The sequence below is a fragment of the Nelusetta ayraudi genome, unplaced genomic scaffold, assembly GCF_046127955.1.
Source record: "Nelusetta ayraudi isolate G7.1 ecotype Tasmania unplaced genomic scaffold, CSIRO-AGI_Nayr_v1 ptg000135l, whole genome shotgun sequence".
Classification (NCBI taxonomy): domain Eukaryota; kingdom Metazoa; phylum Chordata; class Actinopteri; order Tetraodontiformes; family Monacanthidae; genus Nelusetta; species Nelusetta ayraudi.
In genome coordinates this window covers 12,164,958-12,181,479 of record NW_027466185.1, presented here as the reverse complement: position 1 = coordinate 12,181,479, position 16,522 = coordinate 12,164,958, and the positions used below count along the sequence as shown (strand labels likewise).

Sequence of the window (16,522 nt, the reverse complement as noted above, 5' to 3'; positions counted from 1 at the left end):
CGCTTTTTCCTCACCCCTCCTCCTCCTTCTCCTCTTCCACCTCCACCTTCTGCTCTTCATTCTCCTCCTCATCCTCTTCCAAAGATTCCTGCCTTAGCAGCTAACCATTGCTATTTGGGGTTGATTTTTTTTTTTTTTTTTTAAGAAAAAAAGATGAACACTATCTGTGAGACATTTATGTATCCGCCCACTTTGCAATTGCTGTGTCTGATCAGTGGTTCCGCCGACCGACTAATGGCCACCAGCCGATACTGATCAGCGCTCCATCAGCGGAACGCCACTATTTGTTTTTTTTTGTTTTGTTTCTTTTTTTTTGTTTTACAGCGAGCGGCTGCCGGAAACTGTAGTGGAGCCCCTTGTCGGATTCATTTATTTATTTCACAATCTTTTCTCACAGCCTTATCTCTCAGTGTGTGTGTGTGTGTGTGTGTGTGTGTGTGTGTGTGTGTGTGTGTGTGCGCGCATCCGTCACAGAGTTCCTATCAGCATATTTAACCAGCCAAGCTGTGGGTGGGGGAGTTTGTCTGCCTCCTGTCTGGTTCAGGGATCAATATCTTTTCCGGTGTGTTGGGTTCTTTTCCTCCTCCTGGAGACTCGCGTGCACGGAGGAGACGTGCACACTGATCATCTCACCTTGATGTACAGCGTTCATTATTTTTTTCTATCCTTTTTTTCCCTCTTCCTGGAAGAGGAGGACAAATCAAAACGCCACATTCTCCATTTGGGTCAAACCTCTCCCTCATTTTTCTTCTCCCTATTTTGTCCACGAGGCATCGGACATTGAAGGGCCACGCGCACACACACACTAATACCAACCGCTCCCCCGTTCCTCACCCTCCTCTCTCTCTCTCTCTCTCTCTCTCTCTCACAGCCACTCAGTCTCACAAACACAGAAAATCGAAATCACAAATCGGCTTAACTCTCCCTGACACGTCTGTGAATTAAGCCTTTCCGTTGCTCCCCCTCTCCCATTATACAGGCATTGTCAGAGGCTGAATCGCTAACAGGTAGCCTGCAGCTCCCACCGCTTCCTCCTCCCCCTCCTCCCCTTCTCCCCTCCCCCCTCTACCTCCTTTCCTCATCTCCCTGCGCTTCCTTTTGTCTTTCCCGGCTCTTCCGCCGGCGTGTCCTCTCACGCTCTTCGCACTAATTCGCTCGCCTCTTCTTCTTCTTCTTTTTTTCTCACCGCGACCTCCATCGGCTCTCTACTTAATTATCCCATCCTCTTCCTCCTCGTCCTCTTCCTCCTCCTCTTCTTTTCCTCACGCAGTCCCTCCGTCCATCTCCCCGTGCTCTATCCTTCTCCCCTTCCTTCTCTTCCTCCTCCTCCTCCTCCTCCTCTTCCTCTTCCTCTTCCACCTCCTTCCCCTCCTCCTCCCTCCAGCCGGCGGTGAGACAGGGCTAAGTAGCGGGTGTTTTCCATTTTCTGCTGCTTTAAGCTGAAAATTTGCCCTCGTCTCAGTAGGGAAATAGTCCATTTGTTGCCTCACTCAATTTAAATGACAGCTACAGGCGCTAATTACTTAACGCATTCAGGTTCCCACTGAATCAATAGCGTTCAAAAAGACTTATTTCTATTGCCTCCCTCAGGATTTGGATCGAGGTGTCTAAGATTTCCTTAATGCCGCACTAAAGCTGTTATTAAGTCACAGAAATAAATTAATAAATAAATAACACCAGTGACATCAGGTTATTCGAAAACTTTTCATGTGACCTTTTTGTTAGTCATCGTCTCAGCCTCATGATGTCAGAATGCGACCACCAAGAGGTTTAACTTTAGATACAAAGTGGGACTGAAACAGTCGCAACATTCACGAGTCAGAAACTGCGTGTGTCTTTGTGATTTTTGCCGTCAGTCACCTCGTTACATAGAGAGCAGCGTGTCGTGCGCGACGCACTGAAGCGCTGGACGGTCAGACAGCTGCATGGAAAAGTTCACAGAAGGTCAAATTAAATTCACCTGTAAAGGTTGCACTGCGTTTTAGCCGCGTTCTGAAACCTCCGAACGAAAGCCGAATGTCCCTGATTTTTCTGCGAGTACTGTGAGTACATATGTGTGTGTTTATATATGTAGATATACTGTATATATACATATATCTGTATATTTGTCTAGTGTCGTATCTTTTTTTTCTCCCAGAGCTGCAGATCTAAGTCGCTAACAAGCAGCAGCCGCTCGGCTTTTTTCTCACCTCCTCTGACGGCGGCACCTGCATTCTCCCCCACTGTGCATCTGTCACAAAGAATCAGCGATCGTAACGAGCCGCGTACATTTTGATCTCGGAAAAGCTCTCGCCGGCGCCGCTGCAGTCCCGCCGCCAGGCCCTGATCTCGGCATTGCGCTCCCTTCCTGTCGAGGTTGTAACTCGGGGAAGGAGGACGCTGAGATTGCGAGCGGAGCGGCAGAGCTCCTAGCCGAGCGCTTCTGACAGGCTGCGTCTGCGCGGTTTAGTTCTCCAACCCGCCCCACACGGTCGTTGGCGGTGGGGGGTGCACACGTGCACGCTCATTCGCGCCCGAGCCTGCTGTAGGCGCAGCGGCGCCGGAACAGGCTGCTGCTGCTGCTGCTGCTGCTGCAGCACATGGCGTCGCTTCCAAAGGAGGCTCACCTTCAAAGACAACGTCAAAGACAGTAAACACACACACGTGCACGCTTACGTGCACGCACAAAGCGAAAGAAAGGAGAGGGGCTCCTCCCGAGGCGTCAGCGCTGCAGAGATGGAGGCATCGTGACAAGAGATGAAAGAGCAACAACGGTTTCCATCGCTCCGCCTCATGTTCCGCTGCACACTGGAAAGCGGGGGGCGGAGTTGTGAGGGTGAGGGGGGGTGACGGGAGGGGGTGAGGCGGCATCCTTTCCCAGCATTCAGTGGGAACAAGACCGTCGATTCATCGGCTGCAGGCATCGATCGTTGCGCCTGTCGAGAGACGCGGAGCGGATCGATCCTCTTCCTCTTCCGGCCGTCCGTCACCTTGGATTGACCACACACACACACACACACACACACACACACACACACACACACACACACCCCACCCCACCCCTTTTGTTTGTAATTGCTTTTCTTTACTTATAGTTTGTAGCGTTAATTCAGCTGGATTATTTTCTTGCATCCATCTGGTTTCAGACGGCAGGGAGAGCGCTCGGAAATGAGAGAAGGCTATTCCAGGGAGTGAAAAAAAAAGGGTAAATAAGGACGATTGGACGAACATTTGTTCACTCACGTTCCGAGTGGAGCGTCCAGGTTGTTGCTGGCAGGCGGCTCCAACTCAGGGCCTCCTGCTGATGGATGGTACGTCTGCTCGTCGCTGCCCCGCGGCGAGCCGCTGTGTTTAGCAGGAGTATCCACAGTGTTGTTTTTTTTTTATCGTATGGATGTTTCAGCCACCAGGAAGCTGCATTTTGGGAGCCTGAAAGCACCATTAACAAAAAAAAAAAAAAAAAAAAAAAAAAGCCTTGACTCAGAGTGATCAAATGTTCCTGGTTTATTTTACACAATCCCATTTATTGATACAAGGGCATGTTTTCTGGAAAGCTTCTTTAAAAAGCTAAAATAAAGTATTGAGTGAGCAAAAAGAACCTCAATTGCTGTTTTTTGTTAGTTTTCAAAAGTGAAAAAAATATATTTTGGTTCTGTTGCTAATCTCTTTAACAGTAGCTAAGTTTGCAGTCACTTCCTGTGATTCTTCTTTGTCTTCTTCTGCGGTTTGCAAGGATGTCATGGGTAGCTTGTTCACACCTAGATGGCCAGTTATTGTTTGCCAAAGACCAAGACTGAAAATGATTCAGATTTAGTTCTTCAACAAAGTTTTTTTTTTTATTCATCTTCCACATATTGGTTTCATAAGGAAGCTCCTTCCATACACTGAATTAAAAAACTTTTTGGGCACCTTATCTCGTGATTACGAGATCTTTTCTCGTAATTACGAGGTGCTTAAAGAAATGTTTATCCAGTGAATGCAACACGCAGGCACGATGAATTCCTCTGTGCCCAGATTGAAAACAGGCCATTTCTTCTCTGTCTCCACCAGGGTGCAGTGATCACGCCATCCATGGACCACACTATGTCCATGCAGCCTGCCAGCATGATGGGCCCGATCACCCAGCAGATGAACCATCTGTCCCTGGGCACCACAGGAAGTGTGAGTACTCACAGTTGTGCCTTTTTTTTCCCACCAAAAAAAAAGGCTGCGAGCAGACAGGCCCAACTCGCCTCTCTCGAGAAAGGAATTGAATATACAAGCTTTTTCTTCGTTGTCGACCTTGTGCGTGACATTGAGAAAAGCAGTTCTCCAACGTGTGCTGGGCCCTGCAGTTCAACTCTTTTAGGTGCTTGATTTGGGATTTGTAAAACAAAACATTTTTTCACGGCATTACTCACTCAAAAAAAAAAGAACTGATAGCATCCAGCTGTTAGCCGCGAGCTCATATAACACATTAGTGAAGCACTAGAACACAATCAAAGCTGCCTGTTCTCTCTCCAACATCCACATGCTCCAAGACAACCTCTTCCCTCACATGTGTGACAAAAGCTGCAGTTTTGAGATCACTGGTCATGTGACAAAAGTCCACATGTTGTGGGGTTTCTGACCAAAGTGTGCGGACGGACGCGGCAGCTACGTACTCAATAAGTCCATCGTCGCTAAGTGCTACAGCACACAAAGATATTGATTTAGGGAAAGAAGCACTTCAAGTATTTTTTGCTCACAACAGTCCAGTAAGACCTGATGAGCAGGAGTCAGTGTGTCTGGTTCCTCAGATCCTGGCTGAGAGGCACCAAGAAGAGGCCCGCTTGGTCTCCGGGGGGGGAAACATCACACACATTCAGCTCGGAGCCAGTCGTCCTCCCTCCTCCCTCCTCGTGCGCTGCCACACTCTTATTTCCTCCCTCCCTGATCTCACTGACATTAAACAGATTTCCTGGCCGCCTGCAGCTTTACGGAGCCCTGACGGAGCGCCGCCTCCTCCACCTTCCCTTTCCCCTCCTCCACCTTCCCCTCCTCCACTGCGCTCTTGATCTCCGTCGCGCGCCCTCTCGCCCGGCCACTCCCCCGAATAGCTCCATCACTCGATCTGATTCCACACGCGCTCACGTGCACATGCACGCGCACGCTCCGACGGGGAACCCCCCCCCCCTCCTGTTGCAGGATCAAGCCGACTTAGAGGTGTCGCACGGCTCGGAGGCTTGACTCGGTGGCCTCGCCCTGCTGCCCCGGGGCCACACCAGCAGGCAGCTTTGTTGTGACACTGTGTTTGATCTGCCCGCGCGCGTGTGTGTGTGTGTCTGTGCTGCGTCTGCCTGGAACAGAGCCGTATTGTACACCCTCCCCACCACCGCCACCACCACCCCATGTGTTTCCAGGTGAGCTGTCAGCGGCGCTGACGCCACGTCGGCCCCGTTAGGAATAACAATAATCTGCCCCAGCTGTGCTAACAGGCGGGATTAGAGGCGGGCTAATCTGCGGCGATGGCTCCTGATGTCTGACGGCTTTTTGTTACAGTAGAAAGTGGGTTAAGGCGCTCTCTCTCTTTCTCTCTCTCTCTCTCTGTCTCCCTCCCTCTCTCCTCCTCCCCCTCTGATTGCCCACACATCCTCAGGCGCTGCGCTCCGTAGCGTGCGCTCGACGTGCCACACTCGATCATCTCTGGGAACTGAGAACTTTGCCCCTGTAACCCTCTCTCTCTCTCTCTCTCTCTCTCTCTCTCGCTCTCTCTCTCTGTCTTTCTCTCTTTTCAAGCCAGATGTGACGGTTTCGGTTCTCGTTGCCTGATTCAGACCAGGTTTTTTTCGACAGGAGCTAAGAAAAACAGCTGAGGTCTTTCCTCTTTTCCAGGCTGCAGTCAGTTGAAGGCACGATGACACACACCAGGAGCAGCCCGGGTTAGACGTCACGAACTGGTGTGTGCTGTTGCATGTTCGAGCCGGGGGGATCATCTGCATCGGAATTAGCTTTTACTAGCGAAGTTTGCACACGCAATCAGAGGATTTGACTTTGACAGTGATACGACCTGGCTTAACGGCCGTGCCAAAAAGGTGGAAGAACACGGTTTAAGAGTTTACAAAAGAAACCTTTTTGTTTATTAACATAGTCAAAACTAAACTGAATGTGCAAGAAATGTGACAAGTCCAAGGATGCTCCAATCAGCTCAGGATCTGAGGAGAGAGAGAGGGAGAGAGAGAGACAGAGACAGAGACAGACAGACAGACAGACAGACAGACAGACGGACGGACAGACAGGCCCAGCACAGGAGGGGCTGTGACAACAGCATATCGGCTCTTGCCTGCAGTGTTTGAGAAAGCAAAGTACCAAATGAATAAGACAGGATTCCTATAGAAAGGGAAAAAAATGTGCAGGTGCAACAACAGAATCACAATTTCCTGTTTGTACATTAGGATTTGGGCTGGAAATGCTAACCACAATGTTGCACCAGATGCATGTGCGTTGCCTTCAGGGGGCAAAAAACAGAACAGAAACGCAGGACTCCTGTTTCTGTGGGCCCGTCGAAGCGCAACGCAACAATTTGGCACCAAACAGATGGAGGACAACAGGATGTCAGGCAACCAGACAAAGCATCCGTTTTATTTTCAAGAATCACGCAAGAAGTGTTCCTCCTGGAGAGATCAGACGCTACCAACACATCAAATCCATGAATAGTTGGGAATTTATCTTAAATAATGCAATTCCCTGCGGTGAAAGTAAAAAAAAAAAAAAAAGATCAGCAGCAGAAACTTTCCCTCGTCTGACCAGAAAGAGCATCATCATCAAAGGCGGAACCAAGAACCAGGAACCGCTGGTGCTGCTCGCACGCGGCATGGCCTTGTTCTCTCTGTTCTCTCAAAAAGAGAAAAAGCATGTGGCCGTCTGGTGGCCGTCACCAGTTTGGAATGTGGCCGCTCCACCGAATACAACACGCACCAGCCATTTGGACCGGGACAGCCCGGAAAAAAGAGGCGCGGCGAGGAATTCCTGCCCGCAGACGGCGCCCGTGAACACGTCGGCCGTCACATCGCGCTGCTAATTAGATTTACCGTGTTTTTGAACGCACCGCCTTGTTAGAGATTTATTAGTATGTTGGAGCCGCCGCCCCTCAACCGCAGCCCATCTGTCATGTGCACATGCTCTGGCATTTTGGTCTCTTATTATTATTTTTTTTCCCTACCCTCTCTCTATTTGAGCGCGCACGTATGTGTGTGTGTGTGCGTGTGCGTTTGTGTGCGCAGCACTGTTTGACATGACAAGAGGTGACCTTCCCGTTGCGTTCCCGGTCCTATTCCTGTCGCAGCACGTAGGAACCAGGTTCTCTCTTGTCATGTGACAGCGCTGATTGACATCTTCTCTGCGGCTCCGAGACAGATGTGTGCGTGTGTGTGCGTGTGTGTGTGTAATGTGCTTTCTTCTTTTAACTGAGATTTTTTTTTTTTCATTTTGCCTGCTTTTGCAGTGAGGTTACAGCCTACAGTGGGTTTTGGGTTGTTGCTGTTTTTTGGCACGTTTCCATGAGTGTGCATGGTTGTGTTTAACCTTTACACACCCCAGGTGAATTGGTTGAGCGTGTACTTTCTTCTCTTGTTGCATCGCAGTTTGTTTTTTTGTTTTTTTTAAACAAGAAACACATGTGGGGGGACTTGGGAGCCGTTGAGTCTTTGCAGCAGCGACGGGCTGATTGTTGTGGCTGGATGTTTGAGATGCCGATGAGGAATTTGTTAGTTTTGAGGTCCAAGACTTTTAAAGGCTGCGGCAATCAGCATTTTAATTTGCAGTCAGGTAAAAGCAGCTCAATGAAAGTTCAATTTTGTCATTTCAGCGTCTTTTCTCACTGGTTTTTTTCTCTACTATATTTTAACAATAGTGCATATATATATATGTTTTTTATTATTAAAGCGCCTGCTAGTTTGGAAATCGGAAATCAGGCCTCCTGATGTTGCACAGTAAGCATCTGCAGGAATTACTGCTTACTGCACTGCTGTAACTGAGTCTTCTGCTCCTGTGAGGTCGTTTCCTCCCAAAATCCCCTCCAGAGAAAGATTAATGCTGCTCTTTGCATCCATATTAGAACACATTTCCTTTTCCTATGGAAGATTTAAAGCGTCGGCCTCTCGCTGTAGCCTGCGTTTTTGCAGGAGGGCCCGTACACTGCATCGCCTCGCATCCAACACGGCACAGTCCGTTTTGCTCTTTCTATCTTGTGGAAGCAGCTCCGACCCAACAGGTTACACCCAGAGGAAACAACAAAGACGGGGAACCCTGCGGATACAAGTACGTTTTAAGCGATATGTGGAAGATGAGGCTGATTTAGCCGGGAGGTCTAATCCCCCACACACCCCCCGCAGGCGGGTTCTAACAGAGCCTCGAGGACCAATACACAGGGAAGGAGGGGAGGGGCCTTTTTTTTCACGGTGAAGTGATTCACGGCCTTCTGCCGCCGCTGGAGCCCCACAGCGAAGATCAATAGTCATCAGAGCTCATCCCCCACGCCGCTCGGCCATTAATAACCGGCGCCGAGTGGCCGGCCGGGAGCTCCAGCCTTGGCCAGCTGTTTATCCTCCGCCTCGCAGCGCGGGGGCGACAGAGCGGAGCGGCATGTTTAGCGCTGGACGGATGGGCAGCGGAGCCGTGACGCCGGCGTGATTTATTTTAGCCGTTTAGACGTTCGACAGTCACGACCGTTGCCAGAGAGGGGAGGGGCTCGCAGGGTCAGTTTACCCAAAAACTCAAAACTCCACCTGCGCATCGCTCACTGCGGCACTCTTGTGCTTTTCCATGTAACCATTCAAGGGTTTCACAGACAGAAGGAGCTCAACCCAGTGGAAGATTTTGGTCGTCGAAGCATCCGGAAATATTCAAGGTTCGTCTTGGAACAGCAACATTGACGCAAGGTGCAATTGGCAGGGACTCTTGTTTTGACCATGAAGCTGCGGAATTACGAAAAATAGTCCCGGCTCAAAAGAGACCTTCACAGCGTTCACAACATCCTTAATGGCGATTCTGGCAGAACGAGCCCTTTAAAGCCGGCCGCTACGTCATGAATCCTCTTCCCGCAGCGCTGGCCGAGCTGAAGTTTGTTAAGTGTCACCGAGAAGCGACGGCCGGGGACGAGACTCGAGGAGTCCTTTTTGCACCGGCCTCGTTAAGGAAGCGTTCAAGTCCTGCTTTCATCTAGCATACGCGCACGCCATCTGTTCCGGGGACAGGTGCCCTACGCATGTTCCTGAATATGTGTGTGTGTCTGTCTCTGTGCGTGTGTGTGTGTGAGGAGAAAAGTGAATTGCCATTTATTACCAATTAGGGATGCTTTCTATCAGCCCAAACCTGTCCCCCGACCATATTAAAAGAGCTGGAATCGGGCAAAAATCATCTTCATCGCCATGGCAACCAATCACTGTGGTGCCTCCCAACCCCCCCAACCCCCTTGAAACTTGCCACCACGGCGACTCCAGAAATATGCCCCGCGCACCGCCTGCCACATTAAATAGGTTAACTAATGGTTACGGTAGGAGGAGAAATCTTATCTTATTAAATTTCCCTGTTAAATCTAATTTGAATTCGCCGGGTTCTGCCCTGCCAGAGGGATATAACATTTCAAATGGACAACTCTCCCTTTGACAAGGGGGTGGGGGTGGAGGTGGGGGTGGGCGGAGGGGATTTTGATATTGCTAATTATCTCCTCCTTCCCCTTCATTTGCTTTCACGCCGGCCCTCACAGGTGAGCGGGCTGAATAAGTCGGCGGTGGAGGAGTGGAGGAGGGAGTGGGGGGAATTGGTATGCACGGATTAGATTCGCCGGGGAGAAGGTCACTCCGACAATCTGATAGGCCCCTTTAGACGAGAGCAGGTCGTGGGGGGGGGGGGGGGGGGGGTGGCGAGCGACGGCGCCCAGAGGTAATGCGCCAAACGTGTCAGGAAGTCTGGACGTGTCACCCCTGGATGTGCGATAACCCTCAAAATTGGCCGTCGCGTGAGCCTGCGTCAACATCCATCCTGTAGTGGGGGGTTCGGGGAGGGGGGGGGAAGGATGTCTTAGTCTTCGGGCCTCGTGTAGTGGCGGTGGCGGGGAGACTTAATCACCCGTGTCCCTGGCCTTTAGCTGCTCTCATTAGCGGCGAGCGGCGGAGCCGTACCCGATCCATTAGCTGCGCTGCCGCTAATGACACTTCGCCGGCACCGTAGGGCCCCGAGCCAAGAAAAAGGCTCCGGCACGGCCCCTCCATTACCGCCTCCCACTGCCTGTTTGCCACCAAAAGGGTGGCGGCAGTGGTGGGTGGGAGGGTGGACGAGGAGGCAAAAAGAAAAAGGATAAAGGATCGTGCTTCCCCTTTTATTGGTCGGTCCGGAAAAGCAGCAAGAAGACGAGGAGGCAAAGAAGAGGAGGAGAGGAGGAGGAGGTGGGGTGGCAGAGGAGAGGAGGAAGAGGAGGATGACAATGAGCAGAAGCAGCCTGGTGGCTTTTATCTGGAATCACATCCGCTGGCACGGCACTGCAGCATTATCATTGCAAGCCTCTTTGTCTTTGTCAGTTCCTCTCGCACATGCACGCACGCACGCACGCGCCTTCCCAACACTTCAGCTGCACGCACGTGCGCCACGTCCTCCTGCACAGTTGGACGGGCAGGTGGTGAAAGCGGGCGTTAATTAAAATTTTTAAAAAAAGAAAGAAAAAGGAAGCGCGCTGGAAAACACGCGAGCGCATCGCTCTCACAGTGGCATGTGTGTTCACTGACACACACACACACACACACACACACACACACACACACACACACACTCCATTCAGCGGCAACTCTGACAGAAAGCCTCTCACACTGAGTGTTGCTGCATCCTCATTCATGTTCCACGTCAAAGACGCCCGCGGTGGCTGCAGTGACATGTGAAGGAACTTGTGTCGTGTTTGTTAAAAGAGGAAGAAGAAGAAAAAAAAACGGAACCGTGGAGTGAACAAGTGCCACCGCTGAGGAGGGAAAACAGAGGTTTGGAGGCAGCGGACCCCCTGTTTTTTCCTTTTCCTCTTCCTCTTCTTCTTTCTCCCTTCGGTGCCTCCGGCTTTTTATCTCCCTCTCAGCTGTGGCCCGGTAACGTCTGAGCGCCTGTGAAGTTGTGCAGCAGCAGCAGCAGCAGCAGCAGCAGCGAGGTGTCTCCTTCCTCTGCACTGCTCTGCTTTGCTCCGTCTTGCGCGCACATGTATACTTTTAGCGCCCTCTAAAGGATAGCGAGGGCATAGCACGCCACCTCCACAGCACCTCTGTCTCTTTTCATGAAGGTCTGCAGTGAATAAGTGGGACGTTGGTCGAGGTGCGATATGTCCGGGTGAATGTAATGCTGCTGTGAGCAGATGGCAATGGGTCAAAACGGAGTAGAAGTTTATTTATATTATATTAAAATATTTATTTTCGAATTCATGTTTAATCCATATATTAGTTTCAGTTTCTCTCCAATTTACTTTTAGATTATATTTAATTGTACAGTTCATGCAATGAGAATAATAAATTCTACCAGTCTTATTGTTTTTAAGATGAGGAGAGAAGAAATGCAGCTAAAGGGGCTTCATCTGTTATGGTAGTTATATTATCACACATAAAGTTTAAAAAAAAAAATAGAAACACAGAAACTGAGAAACCCATACTAAACAAAAAAAAAAAAAGAAAATAAAGCCTCACTACTCAGTTTTGATGGTGTTGGGGGGGAAAGCCTCACACTACGGCAAACACTTCACTCTTCACTCCGTAATGAGCGGCAATTAAAAGGAAATTGTTAAATCTATGTACCTCCCTGCCCCCCCTCCCTGCACAACCCTGCACCATATCATATCACCCTGGCTGAGGTTGCAGGGTGGAGCTGGAGGAAGTTGGAGGATGGCAGGTGCACAGGTCGAGTTCTGGGGTGGGCGGAGTCAGCGCAGCATGCACCAATCAGAGTCGAACTGCAGGGAGGAGCTTGAGGAGCAGCCTGGGGAGTCTGCATCTGTGTGTATCTGATTTGTTTGTTTTTGGTGTATGGCATCCCTGACCTGTGTGTGTCTGCCTGTCTGTCTGTGTGTCTTTTTGTTTTAGTACATGACTGCTGCAGCTGCCGCGGCGCCTATGCAAGGGACCTACATTCCCCAGTACACTCCTGTGCCTCCAGCAGCCGTCCCCGTTGAAGTAAGAGCCACACCAGCGCCTCACCTTGACAGTGAAAACAAAAAATGTATTATAACAAAATAATAACACAGTAACAATGATAATAATAATAATAATGATCATAATAATAAGCTGGAGTTTACTGGCCTGATCACATCATTACTCCTAACAGCTCACTCGCCCACTCGCTCGCTCACCAGCTCTCAGTTCAACCGTCCCTAAACATGCTGAGCCAAACATTCATTAACCAGGCAGATTAAATTTGAAACGCGTCGTAAATCTCCCTTATTCTTCTCCAAACTAACGGCTTCGCAGCAGCAGCGGCCAGTAACAAGGTCGGTAAGCAGGGGTGGCATTTGCCAGCGAAGCAGGATGAGTCACAAGTTCTACTCCGATTTTTGTTTTTTCTTTTTGCTAAAGACATTGGAAAAATGTGCAGCGGAGATTGTCGCATTTTCCCGTTTTTTTTCTTTTCCCTTTTTTGTCTTTTCTGCTGGAGCTCCTGTCAGGAGTTTTGGGGGAGGAATGAAAGGCAGACGGACAGATTATCAGTCGCGTGTCAGCCAGCGGAAGTGAGACGCAGCGCTGTAGCGGTGTAGCCGGAGGTGGCCGCGCACATCCTTCAGCCGCCGAGCGCCGCTTCGCACCGCGGGCGCGCTCGGTGACAGCCTGCGCCGTGACAGGCCCATTAGTCCCGCCTCCGCCCCCTCGTGAAGATGGGGGAGGTGGGAGTGGAGGAGGAGGAGGAGACGGAGGAGGAGGAGAGGGATGTAGCTGCACGGCTCGGCCACAGGGCCGCATTCCATCCTGGATGCCCGTCTTCCTGTCAGGGCCGGCGTCAGTGGGAGGGGCCTACATCCTAGAGCAGAGGGAGGGAGGCAGTGGGGGGCCGCTGATTAGATGAATGGGCGAGAGGCTCCGTCCTTGAGAGCTTGTTAAAGGTGATTGAAACGCCCTCCGCCGGCAACAACAGACGCTGGTGCGGAGGCCAACAGGTTGCGCTGATGGATTCCGTCCACATTCAATCCGTGGGCGACTTTCAGGTGTTTTCAGTGCGCTTTTTCTTTTTTTTTTTTACCTTTGACACCAGCGTTTCTTGGCAAGTCTTCCCGTCCTGATCCCCTCAAGTTATTGGACTGCTAATGATCACGTTTGAGCGGATTACCCAAAGATGGAACTGCACGAGATTTCTCTTTTAAAACTCGCCAGTGATCAAGATTTCTCAATTTTCAATCATTTTTCAGCCAAGTTTTAAAAAGGCCTTTCAGTGAAAACAGCATTTTGGCTTCACAGCGGATTGTTACCTGAATCAGGGGAAATTTTTATATTTGTTTATTCAATAGTTTATCTCTGTGCCCCACCATGAGGCCTTTGCTCAAGGTCAATTCGCATTGAGGGTCGTGAGTTCATTTCCTTTGCGTGTGTGTCTTCAGGGAGTCGTGACTGATGCCTCCCCGCAGACGGTGGCGCCCTCGTCACAGGAGGTGACTGGCCAGCAGGTGGACGGTGCTGCTGATCACGTTCCTGCTTACTCATACCAGTCCAAGTAAGTCACACAGCTGAAAGGATCAGAGCTCTGAAACCGCCACCGCGTATCCATGGAATTCTTTTTAAGAAGTGTGTTTTTTTGAACAACGTTATGGAACTTATGGGACTCAGCCCCGATGTGATGTCACAAAGGGAGCTGATACCTCCCCAAGAACTCCCTTAACCCAAGGCCTACTATTATTATCATATGGGATCTTTAATTGTTTTATGTTTGAGTAATATTTTTAATTTGTGAATTTTTCCCCAGATTTATTTTTTTCACCAATTTGAAAAAGTAGTTTGTGTTTCTTTGTGTTGTGCCCATTTCTTTCATTTTGGGTCACTTTCTCATCAGACTTCCTCCAAAATGTGAATTATTGAACAGATATTATCACCCAGAAAAAAACCAATTTTCCTTCTCCCACTCGGAGCTGCGCTGGATTTCCTCTTTGATTTTCCACTTTGCTTTAAGCAGTACACTGCAGTGGCAGCAGGAAGTGGGGGGTGGCGGGGGGGTGACATGTAAATGTAAATGAAATCAAATGAGAGCCGCTCGCTGCGGCAGGTGTGTCGTGATGAAATGAAGGGAGCGAATCTCGGCTCCTGCTGTCGCTCTCTCGTCATTTTGGCAGCTTTTGTTTTGGTTTTGGGTTTTTTTTGTTCCCTTCCTTTTTTTTCTTTTCTGACCTGATCAAACAGTCGTAACGTGCTTCACTTTGCCTCCGTCATCTCAACTGCGCCGTCAGCTGTCGGCTGCCTTTTTCCCTCTGTTTGTAATATCGTGCTTTGATTACAACTGCAACCCCCCCCCCAACTCCCCCTCTTCTCCTCACCTCACTTTCCACCCCCTACCCCCACCCCCTCCTCCCCTGTTCTCCCCTCTTTCATCAGATAGCAACGGCCTGAGCGAATGTTCATGTGACAGCGTTGCCTTGAGACAGAAGGTGGCTGCACTGTGAATGTGAGGAAAAGAGAAAAGAAGGAGATTGCTTCCAGATTGCCCAGGCACCAAAAAAGAGACACTTTTTTCATTTCCTACCTGGCCTACGAGAAGAAAAAAAAAAACAGAAAAGAAAAGAAATGCAAGACGGAGGTAAAGTGTGCTGAGGATGGAGCGGAAGGGGAAATTGTTGCTGGGCGCAGTGCAAAGAAGTGAAATTGTTTTTGGAGGGAAAGTCTGGGGGGAAAACCTGCCTAAAGGGCTGGGCTGAAGCTTGAAAAGTTTCTCAAAGAAAAGCTAAAACAAACTAGAAAAAAAAATATATAAAAAAAAATACAAATACAAAAAAAACTGAATAAAAAAACACTCATTGAATGCGCAGGTAAGGGGATGAAGTTTATTTTGTAATTAGAAAAGAGTCCAGTTTGAGATACGCTCTGAGATTGTCTTCCTCAGATATTAAGCTACAGTTTCTTTTCACTCTTTTTTATGTTCTAGTGTTGAATTTTTAGTTTTCTAGATATATTCAAAAAACAAAGTGTTGTCTTTTAGTTTGTTGTTGTTTCTGTTTTTTTTCTTTATTTTTATTTTTATTTTTTCAGAATCTTCATGGCCTTAATTTGAAAGGGCGCCAGAAACTTTTTACAGAGTTTAAAGTCTGACGTCTGGTCCGGGGTGGGGGGCAGGGGAGGGGTCGGTGGGAGGGGTGGGGGGGGTGATGTGTGTCTGGGGGGGTTCAAGACTGGACGAGCGGCTCTAAAGAGGAAAAAAACGAAACAAAAAGAATCTATCACATAAGCTGTACAGATTTATTAGAGAAGAGCTTTTTTTCTGTTTCTTCATTAGAAGAAAACTTTGATAATTATTATGTCAGAGGTAACTAAGTGTCAGAAGAAAACAAAAATGTCTGTTGGGGAGAAAACATTCGGGGAGGGTGTGTGAATGTGTGTGTGTGTGTGTGTGTGTGTGTGTCTGCGTGTTTGTGTGTAGGAGTGTGTGAGTGAGTGTGTGTGTTTCGGGGTTGGGGGGGTGTGGCTTTGAAGAGATTTTTCACAATGAGAGAAAAAAAATTGAAAAAAAAAACATGAGAAAACATGCTGCATTGTGGATGCAGTCTGTTGCAAAATGCTGAACTTGTTTTTTTTTTCTTATTATTGTTATGATCATGATTATTATTTTACATGCTGAGGTTTCTGTCAACCATATTAGTGCTTTTTATCTGCCACATTTTACCTTTTTTATGAGCTTTAAGATGTTTTTAGCCCGCTTTGCTTGTCACACTGCAAAAAAAAAAAAAGTAGAAAATTTTTAAAACGAGCAAAAAAAAAATTAAAAAGAAAATAAAAACATTCTGAAAAAAAATCTGGCAGTGGAATTTAAAAATCTGTAGATTCAGTAGGAGCTTACGGTTTTAAACCAATCAGTGCAGAAGCAATAGAAGAAATTGTTGACAATTTCTGTAGTCTTTCCTAGTCGTGGATCAAATGCAGCCCATGGACGGCCATTTTTATACCAAAGATGAAGAGACACTCTGAAGCAGAGTTTTTGTTTTGTTTTCGAATTCCTTACCATTTCTGGGTTTCATTTCCTCGTTGTTGATGTTGTTGTCGCTGATGATGTTACCGTTGATATTGCTGTTGGTGTTGTTGCTGTTGTCGTTGTTTTGATTTGACCGTGACGGCCGGACCAGTCCTCGCGAAACCTTCTCCACACACCTCCGCCACGCCCGTTTTAAGCTAGCTTTCCACGGTTGTTACACACACACACACACACACACACACACACACACAGTGGCACAGAAACACTAACTCACATACACACCCAGCAGTATTTCAACCAGTGGCTGCCATACCAAAAGTCAGCTTCACTCTTCTCTTTTCCTATGTCCTCATTCACTTTACGTCTGGTGTTCACACGCCGTGGGCGGTGCGCGCCTTTTCTC

The 16,522-nt window shown here is 48.8% G+C and overlaps 1 protein-coding gene across 8 annotated transcripts in view; it reads left to right on the top strand.

Moving 5' to 3' along the window:
- rbms3 (RNA binding motif, single stranded interacting protein) overlaps window positions 1-15,254 on the top strand; it is a 253,173-nt gene extending 237,919 nt beyond the window's left edge. For 4 of the 8 annotated variants that reach the window (XM_076011886.1, XM_076011893.1, XM_076011890.1 and 1 more), the window contains 4 exons: window positions 4,030-4,140; window positions 12,045-12,134; window positions 13,547-13,659; window positions 14,536-15,254. In XM_076011886.1, the coding sequence (XP_075868001.1) occupies window positions 4,030-4,140; window positions 12,045-12,134; window positions 13,547-13,659; window positions 14,536-14,599 (378 nt within the window). In that variant the 3' untranslated portion in view covers window positions 14,600-15,254. Of the gene's footprint in view, window positions 1-4,029; window positions 4,141-11,822; window positions 12,007-12,044; window positions 12,135-13,546; window positions 13,664-14,531 lie in introns of those variants that run through there. The other 4 variants (XM_076011888.1, XM_076011894.1, XM_076011887.1 and 1 more) reach the window with 3 other exon arrangements.
- Window positions 15,255-16,522: the final 1,268 nt, after the last annotated feature.